Source organism: Thalassophryne amazonica, chromosome 21, assembly GCF_902500255.1.
Source record: "Thalassophryne amazonica chromosome 21, fThaAma1.1, whole genome shotgun sequence".
Classification (NCBI taxonomy): domain Eukaryota; kingdom Metazoa; phylum Chordata; class Actinopteri; order Batrachoidiformes; family Batrachoididae; genus Thalassophryne; species Thalassophryne amazonica.
This window is the reverse complement of record NC_047123.1, coordinates 7,076,271-7,086,199: the sequence shown is the minus strand read 5'-3', so window position 1 is coordinate 7,086,199 and position 9,929 is coordinate 7,076,271. Positions and strand designations below refer to the sequence as shown.

Genomic DNA, 9,929 nt, shown 5'->3' with positions numbered 1-9,929 from the left:
GAAGGCAACAAACAAACCAAACAAAAAAGCACCATTGGAATCATCTTTTGAGATATCTGCATGCAGTTTTTGTAATTTGTAAAAAGTAGAACGCCCCTCTCAGAATGCACATTGCTAAAATAATACACATTGTTATTGTGCTATTTTTAAAACGGTTTGCCCCACCCTCGTCTCCCAGCACAATGTGTTCAGTCTGAGCGGTTTGAACTGACACAGTTCAGTCTGCCTGCCAATTGAGCTGGCTTGAAAACCTGTTCATACAGCAGTATCAGCTGTGCACTGAGTTCCACCTTATTATCCACAAAAATAAATACAAGAGACATCAGACATGAGAGAAATCCAAAAAAGACCAAATGGAGTATCTTGAAAACTTCATGTCTCCCCCCCATCGTCCTCCAAATACACTGAACAAAAATATAAATGCAACACTTTTGTTTTTGCTCCAGTTTTTCATGAGCTGAACTCAAAGATCTGAAACATTTTCTATACACATAAAAAAAAAACAGTTTCTCTCAAATGTTCACAAATCTGTCTAAATCTGTGTTAGTGAGCACTTCTTCTTTGCCGAGATAATCCATCCCACCTCACAGGTGTAGCATATCGAGATGTTGATTAGACAGCATGATTATTGCACAGGTGTGCCTTAGGCTGGCCACAATAAAAGGCCACTCTGAAATGTGCAAAGGAGAAGTGCGCACTAACAGATTTAGACAGATTTGTGAACAATATTTGAGAGAAACATTAATTTTAGGGTCAAAGGTCACAGTCACTGAGCTGTACTTTGTCAAATCCTGCTGCAGAAAGTATTACTCACCAATGGTAAACTTTACAGCGTTTTCTCAGGGCACCATGAAGTAGGGCAGTGTGTGTTCGGGTTTATATATATATATATATATATAAGTCAGACAGAACTTTTATTAGAAATCATGAAAGCTATTGATTAGTCTCTTAAAGTTTGCCATTTTTATATATTTTGAAACCTTTTTTCAACCATTTAACTTAAATCTTTAGTTTTTGGTAACTGTTAATAACTTTAAAAAGTACAAATTCATTTGGGCCATTAGATCTAAAAATCCTGAATATTGACCCCGAATGAAAACGAAAATTATTTATATTTTTATTGAATAATTGTTTTTTAATAAAGTGGCCTTTCACTCTCAAAATTTAGTTATTTGATTTTTGCTCCTTTATTCCCCCCCCCCATTTATCCTCTGTTTAATAAGTAAAGTCTATTTTACTGTAAAGTCAAATCAAACTAAATTCAAAATAAATCTATTCAGCTAGATTAGAATAGAATAGAATAATTCTTTATTGTCTACTGATGTGGAAAATTGTCTTCGGCTCACCAGCACAAAAAAGACAACACTAAAATACAAACATATTCATACAAACACAAGAATAAAACAAAGATAAGATACATAAAATACATTGAAGTAAAGGAAGAAGTAGAATAAGACCTAGTAAGATAAATAAAATGTAAAATAAGATCTAATAAAATCAATAACAGAAGTAAAGCAGTTCAGGTTTTTTGTGGAGTGGTCACTTTTTTGAGTTCATTATGGCGACGGCATTGGTTTAAAGGATTTATTTAAAAGAACCTTTGGCCAGAGGAGCTCTGTAGCACCTCCCAGACAGGAAGTGCTACAGAGCGCTACAGGAATGGGAAATGCATATCTTGATGGTAATAAATTTTTTGATAAGTAGTCTTTACAATACAGCAATTTTAGTTGTAATGTAGTATTTCTACAGTGTGGTCGCACTAGTTTTACTTGAGTAAAAGGTCGGAATACATCGTCCACTACTGCATGTTCCGGTGCTGCTGTTTCTGTGCCTGCATGTAACAGAATGAAGAGCAATCAGAATTTCAGACATGCATGAAATTTCTATTTATTTGTTGTTCTTCGTCTTGTGCAGGTGGGTTTGCGTCAGCAGGACATGTCCCTGCTGTGCCAGCTGTGGTCGCTGCACGAGTCCATTCAGGAGTACAAGGGCAGCTGCCACGACCTGAGCGCCGCCTCCAGCCTCAGCATGATGGACAATGGATATTTCGACGAGGACGAAGAGTATTACCCAGAGCCCGGCTCCACGCCCACCGGGGAGCATCCCGACGGAGAGCTTGGAGACGGGACAGGAAGGATGTTGGGGACGGCCAAGAATGGGAGCAGTGGCAAAGACGACAGCTGGGACTCCTTTCACGTCACCATCTGAGGCCTCATTTCCCACCACGTAACTGCAGACGGAGGGAGATTTTTGGCGGTAAACAGACTGGGTTGTGGTGGAGGAAAAGTTGAGCGGGTTTGGAAACCTCTTGGCCCGGGAGGGAGTGGCTGGTTTGGAAAAGCATTCTATGGTATCTGGTTACCATAACGGATGGTAAAGGTCCAGCTCAACTTCTAACTCCTGCTCAGGTGAAACACAGCCCTGCTTTTGCTACAATATGTCCTTTTTTCTTCTTTTTTTTTTCCTTTCTGGCAGCCTAATCATTGACTTTACCAGACTGCTGAGTGACCGGGTGTCTGAGAAAATGGTTTGCTACCAGCCTGGAAAACACTCAGGAGTTGAGATGCATTTTTGTCATCAAAGTCTGGACTTTGTATATTCACTATTAGGCTGTATACCTTTGAACAAAACAGCTCTGCCATATATATGTATGTACACATACATATATAAAATCCAGCGGTTTTACTAACTGGGCTATTAGCAGAGTATTTTACTTATAAATATATGAAAAAGTTTACTATTTATGATATAATATAAAAATAACATTACCTTTTACCCTCTTAGAAAGTGTGTTTTTTACTTTTTAAATATTAAACTAGGACAAAAGGTACAGCATTTACAGGTAGTAAGTTCAAGAACTTACACAGGATCAGATCTGCAGTCGGCATTATTGGGAAGAGATAAATAACGTTGTAGACTTTCCGCATTGTCAAACCTTTCATTGTAGCCATCCAGAATGCAGAAAAAGTCCTCGTGCCAGTGGGCAGTGTAAAAAGATTGTTTCAGGATGACACTTCTGGCCTTTTGTAGATGGAGTTTGTGTTTGATCGGAAAATGTGAAACTTTAAAAATGCATGTAACAGTTTTGGCTGTTTAGGAGTTAAATCAGGAAGCTCGGTGTATTAAAGTGCTTCCTTGATTTATCAAACGTATTACTACGTGTACACGCTGTGGGTAACTTTGAAGTGTCACTCCTTGAGGTGGATGCGTGGCGGTCTGGTTGCTTCCTTGTCATTATCCGTGGCGTGTTTGGGGTTGCCTTCCCTTTTCGTTCTGCAACTGCGGCATTGACACTGTCGCATTTGTCATAGAAATGTCAGTCACAATCTCCAACGCTGAGTATGAAAACGGAGGGGTTGCAACTGCAAAAAAATTCAAACTTTTCAACACTTTTGTATCTGTGCTATCAGTAGACTAGGCACAAATATTCCAGGCTCTGGAACCTCACACGCTTGATACATGTGGGACATCAGCAACAATGAAAAATGTATCACAATGATGAGACGAGCGTTGAACTTCTTTGTCCGTGTCCTTGAGATGGGTAAGCGGTTGCTTCGTTCAAACTCTTGATGGCTGGTAGATGAAAATGTTTACCTCTGGAGACTTGTCCAAACTTTCCTCTCGCCAGGAAACCAGTGGTAACTCTGGCGTCAGTTGAAAATGAAACGGTGTATGCTGGATCTGCTGTACACTCTGAAGAACATGTTCTTCATTTTCTGGGATTTAACAGATTTCCAGTGGAGTGTGCCAGTATTCATACTGGACAGTGTTCTATCAACATGTTTTAATTACTGATGGGCTGTAGTAAAGAAAGTGCTAACCATGTTAGCATTAGCATATGTGATTGTTTCTAACTGCAAAAATGCTGCAGAAATTTGATAATTCCCAGAAAACGGTTGTAAGCAAGTAAAACTTTTCTTTTTAGCCATAACTGATATATTCACGTAGCAGTTGTCTGTTAATTTGCCATGGACGCTGTGGTTTTCAGGTGTCTGTTAGCCTGTTAAACCTTGTAGCAAATATCAGAAAACATTACCTGTACTCCTCATTATCATAATTTTGAACTTGACTTGCTCTTGGCGTGCATGCTGTGCAGCATTGTCTGTCGTTCTAGCTAATCAAAAGGCCAGTTTATATCAAAGGTATAACGTGCAGAACTGTAAGTATGTTCTAGCTTTGGATTTTTTAGCTGTTTGGATCTGTGTCTGAGAGTTAAATAACACAATTGCTGGAAAAGAGGTTTATAAATCTGCACAATCCGCCCTTGCCATTGCTTTTGGACTCTAATGCATTAGCAGGCGTTAATCGCATACAATCAGCTCTTGTTCTCTGCATAACCTGTTAAGAATGCATTTGGTTGAAACTCAACATGGAGCCAGCCCCTCTTTAGACATTTTACTGGTCATATATCTTTGGACAAGCAGAGACGTTTGCATTTGTGAATGTTATTAGCTACGTATAAACTAATCTGTGTGCTTTCTCTTTAAATTTTAAAGCCACTTTGGGTTTGAGGGGTGGAACAATACATTGTGAATTGTGATAATCGTATGTTTGGGCCTGTATCGAATCATATTTTATAAAAAAGAAAAGTGTATCGTGATACCGTGAAAAGCAGCAACTTCATGGAAGAAATAACCTGTTCCAAAATAATCATGAATAATTTATAAAATATCCAAAAAGGAATTTTGTTTCTTTAAAGTCAAACATTTAGCACAGATTACTTTTTACATACAGCGTGAACTGCACTGTAATTATGTATCATAATATCTCTTGAATCTTAGGTGTAAAGCTCCAGCGATTGATCAACTTTCATTGTCCGTTAATCATTTTGAGTCCTTCTCTCTCTCTCTTTTCTATTTTCAGCTTCTCAAATATGAATATTATTGAGGTTTCTTTACCTCTTGCAGATAACACAAAAATATTTGGGTTGTGGCTCCGACAAGACGTTTGAGGACGTCATCTTGGGATTTTGCAGTCACTATTTTCTGACAGTTTTATGGCTCGAATGAGTCTGTTAATCAAGAAAATAATTGTCAGATTAATCAAATATTAACGTAATCTTTATAGTTAGATCCCTGGCTAGGTGCATTGTCATATATAGCGTATTATGGAGCTAGCGTGTAGTTCCACCCCTAAAAGGTATAGTAGCATGTTATAGGCAACGCTGTGGCATATTTTATATCACAGTTACTTATCATTCGACCTACAGACAGACATTATAACACCTTTGGCAGCGCAGCAAAAAATGTGTTTACATTGAAAAAAAAATTTCAAATATCTATTCTTAAGCAGTGTGTTGATCAAGTATGAAGTTATATTTTGTGCTTGTAATACACAGAACAAAGAAAGCAGAGCACTTGATGTATGAAGGTGCCTTGACACTTGCACAAATTTGATCCACGTGGTGGTACGCAATCTGCCGTGCCAGAGAGTAAACGCGGTGTAAACTCCTTGTAAACCGGTGTCAACTGTGCGCGGCATCATGCAAGTGCGCAAAGAACATTTTGAAATGTTCAAAATCTCTGTCGCGCATTAATTATGTGAACGTCGCATGAGCATTGTGCAAATAATTAAAAAAAAAATCAGTTACTACGAGTCATTGCATCAGCGTAGTGCATCACAGCGTAGCTTATCTGAATGATTATGATGAGATGTTAAAGCTATCATAAACATACTTTTATAGCTAGAAGAAATGAAAATGCAACTGTTTTACCAAGCCATTACAAATAATTACCTTTTAGACTATTCTAAATGCGTTCTCCATGTTATGATGCACAAGAGAGGAAAAAACAGCTGTAGAAAATTCCTGTGATTCCGAAGCAATTAGAAGTGGTTTCATCAGCCAAACTCTGAGAGCAAATGATTAATCCGCTACGAAATAATTATTTTATATAACACATCTTGTGGCACAAAGCGCAGCACCCAGTGAGTCGCATTGGCACGATGATTTGCGCGGCAGTGCAGGGGTTAAATTGTGCAAACGTTGAAGTAGTGTCTTGACTTTCTGTTCTCAAATGGTTTGCCGATTATCTTTTACCGTGATAAGCATTGACCCTCAATGCAAATGTACAAGATTGCTAACATGTTTGCTGTGTACTCATGCGGATGACTGGTAATTGATGGAGTGATAACAAGACTTTTAATCCACTCTGTAGAATTCTTTCTCATTTTAATGTAAACCAGCTCAGACCCTACGCATGGAACCAAAGCTGGGAGTTCAGTTCTCACAAAACATTACAGCAGGAATGGTCAAAAATGTCAGATGTCGTATTTTAATCAGCTGTGCTACGTTTCCTAACGGGTACCTCTCCATCAGCTGTTAAATGAATTGAAAGTTTGCTGTTTTTTGTTTGGTTGCAGATCTTTTCCTCTTGAGGAACGTTATGCGTGTACTCTCGGTCTTGATGTTCTAAAGCATTTCCAGTCTAAAGATGGTTAGGCAGCAAAATCTAATGCTTGAAGCAAGTTGAAGAAAAAATACAAATTGGCTTCAATTTAAAAGGTGGAAGTTTAAAGATTTTATTGGATGTCTTCACAACTTGTGCCTTTTTGGGTCTTTTTCAGACCTGCAGCTTGCTGGTCACGTTGGAAGCATTCGTAACTCTTCGACTGCCCAGACTTTGAAATCTGATTGTTTTAGGAGCCTCTTAAATCTCTTCCTGGCACTTGTTGCAAAAGACGGCTCAGTCTCTGAGTGACCAGATGTTGTCAGTCTGTGCCACTTGGCGCGTTCTCTAAATCCAGAAATCACCCAGTGTCCCGGAAAGACCTCATTAAAATGCTCGGGTAAAAGTCTGACCAAAAAAAAAAACCTTTCAAGATGTTTTCCCAGAGTTCACACTAATCTTCCTTGTGTTTTTGTTGTTGTTGTGTTTTGTTTTTTTTGTTTTGTTTTGGGTTTTTTTGCCGTTTTTATCAAAGGTTTGTTTTGCATTTTAATGGGGAGACACAAGGGAGGACAGATTAGAGGTGCGCTCAACTTTCAGTGCCCCCTGCAACTGCTGTAGCTTCCCTTTTGAGGAACTTCCCACTAGTCCTAGAACTAAGGAGAGCATGTTGAAGTTGTTTTTACATTTATGGTCAGCTATACATTGCACTAAAGTACATTAAGTAATGTTATAATGTTACAAAAGTGTGACAATAAAAAAAAAAAAAATAATTATTGTGAATTGCCATTTGTTGATTTTCAATTCAACAAATTTATAGACAACAGTACAATTAAAGGTGATTAATGGTGTATGTCAACAGAACCATATTATTTTATTTTTATAAATCGAACAAAACCTGATCTGGTTTGTTAGCTGTTTGAAAGTATTACATTTATTTGTGAACTTTAAAATCAGTTTGGGGTTGTAATATACACTATCAAATCATATAAAGAGATTATAGGACTAGTGGACCCTCCCCTTCATTTTGTGTACGTTAATCTTGCATATCAGTTTGTTGCAAACCTTCAAGTGAATAAATGAAAGTGCGGTAGTGAAGGAAGTTTTCTGGAAATTACTGGATTTCGGGGGTACATTTTTCTACTTATGCCAGACATCTTTATGTTGACATGGCACATTTTGACTGGCAGGTTGTTTTCAACGAAAATGCTAACCTCACATTATGCTAATTGGTGTTAGCATGATCGTGTATGCTACTGCTAACCGTAGTTACAAACCCACCGGGATCACATCACACTGTCGGGCATAAGTAGTGGTATGTTCGAAAAGTGAGGAATTTCCAGAAAAGTTTCACTTCTGCTTCAACAGCAATGTACAACCTAATTTAACAATTATATTTTGTGTGACACGCCTTGAGGCAACTTTGTTGTGATTTGGCGCTATATAAATGAAAATAAATTGAAATATTTTTAACATTTCTAATAAAAGGGTAAAATGTCACTGATTCAACTTGCAAAATTTAATAACATTTTAGAGTTTTTGGCAATCAAGCATCTTGGTGCTCTACTCGCCTTTTTAAAGATTGTTTTGTTTCTAAGAAATCCTTATTTTAGGAATGAAAGCACGAGTTACGAGAGGCTAGGCAGAAGTTACGAAAATTTGCCGTATGATTTTTTTTTTTTTTTTTTTGAATTCCTGTTCAATGGCTGTGCAATTTGCCTTATTTCATCCGTGGATGCAGAGGATGATGTGGTTTGTACCCAAATAGACTCATAACTAATGTCTTCAGTGTTTTCATTTGTCATCACCAAATCAAAGTGTAGCTAGTTGGTTGTTGGATTGACCGCCTTTGTGGTTCAAGAATGTTGAAATACACACACCTCTTTCACGTTCTACAAAGTTCATGTCCTTCAGAAATAGTCCAGGTTTCCCAATCTAAGTCTCCAAATAATAGTTTGTGAATGGTTTTGATATTTTCTTTCTTGGCTGTTGTCAAGTCTTTTACTTGTTTTAGCAGATATTTAGGCTCAGATAAACACATGCTGTGACTAAGTTCTCCGATAAACTAAGGGTGGTGGTGATTCATGTTTCCTCTTTCGTTTAGAAAGTTAAAACAATTCGGCATCCACATCTTTATTTATGTACAGTGTTGTACGACAGCCTTCTTTATCTAACTTCATACCGCAAACCTCATAGAAATCATCAGTATTGTAAACTGACTGATCTAATCTTGATTAGTTTTGGTTCAGTGATTCCAGTGATATTTGGTAATTTTTCCATTTGTCTCTCAGTATTTTGTTTGGTTAGACAGCATTTGTTTTCAGAAGTAATATCCTTTTTTTTTTTTTCTTGCTTACTTTCTTATTCTGTCCATTGTTGGCATTGTTCTTTTTGTTCTGGTATTCCAGGAGTTGTCTATTAATTTTGTAGTGTGGATTGTTTTTTTAAAATTTCCTTGGCAGCCCCAACACTATTACGTAATATGCATTATCGCTCACTCACCATTGGCGTAGTGAGCATGTGCTACCATTGTGGCGTTTGGGTTCAGCATCCTGGCTCTGGTATTCTCACATTTTCTGATGTTGTAAAATGTGACACAAGTTGGGAAATGAAGATAAAATATACCAACTGTCATAGTGAGACTGTTTAGCAGTCCTGTGTTTTTAAAACAAACACAAAAAAAAGGTAGCGTAACGCCGATTGGAATCAAGACTCGGATCCAGCAGAGCATCAGTTCTCCATTTTTGGTCACTCAGGATTTTATACTTGCATATGTTATCAGTTTGTATGTCATTGCCGGTGTTGCAGACCGAACAGTCCACCCCAAACATCGGTCCGCCTTTTGCATCTGCGCATGCGTCATTTTGGAGCTCTGCCGCTCATGTAAGACAGAGTCTCTTCACCCAAAGCAATCAAATGGATTAATGAGATTATTAACCACTAGATGATAAAAGTAAAACCTCTTAAATCATTCTAAAGTCAGTTTTAAGAAGAAATAAGGCCACTTTAAGCAGAAACTTGACGCTTTGAAATGTCTGACGCTCAGTGAGTGCATCAGTTATCAGCTTGTTTAGCCGCTGCGCTCTGATTGCTTCCGCCACCTTTTATGATGAAATAATGCTGAATTTATGTTGAAATGATTGTTGTAGAAAGGCTTCAGATATCTGTCGCTGAGATAGATGATGACTGGAGGCAGTTTGAAGCAGAAACAAGGTTTTAATCCGTGAACCACGGCTAATGACGTATGCCCAGATGCAGAAAGAAGACCGATTTTTAGGGGGGACCGTTTGGTCGGTGACACCGGTGTGTTTTACTGAGAGAACTCGACAGATCTGGTTACGATCCAGAACTAATAAAGAACTGGTCCGATAAGCACAATCTACGTGTATAGTGGCATTGATGATGACAAAAGCTCACCTCGTTCGTAGTGTACCGGTGAGTAGAACTCTGGGGCTTGATTGCTAAATGTTTCATTGACGAATGTTAAAATAAAAAGGAAATGATTGTTTTGTTTACATTGGCCTTTGTAAAGGTGGTTTCCTT

At 38.1% G+C, this 9,929-nt stretch overlaps 1 protein-coding gene across 1 annotated transcript in view; it reads left to right on the top strand.

The window, feature by feature from the left end:
* The window catches only part of fam89a (family with sequence similarity 89 member A), a 4,458-nt gene extending 1,731 nt beyond the window's left edge, over positions 1 to 2,727 (top strand). Inside the window, exon 2 of the mRNA XM_034162393.1 lies at positions 1,915 to 2,727. Within this exon, the coding sequence (XP_034018284.1) occupies positions 1,915 to 2,208 (294 nt within the window). The 3' untranslated portion in view covers positions 2,209 to 2,727. The remainder of the gene's footprint in view (positions 1 to 1,914) is intronic.
* Positions 2,728 to 9,929: the final 7,202 nt, after the last annotated feature.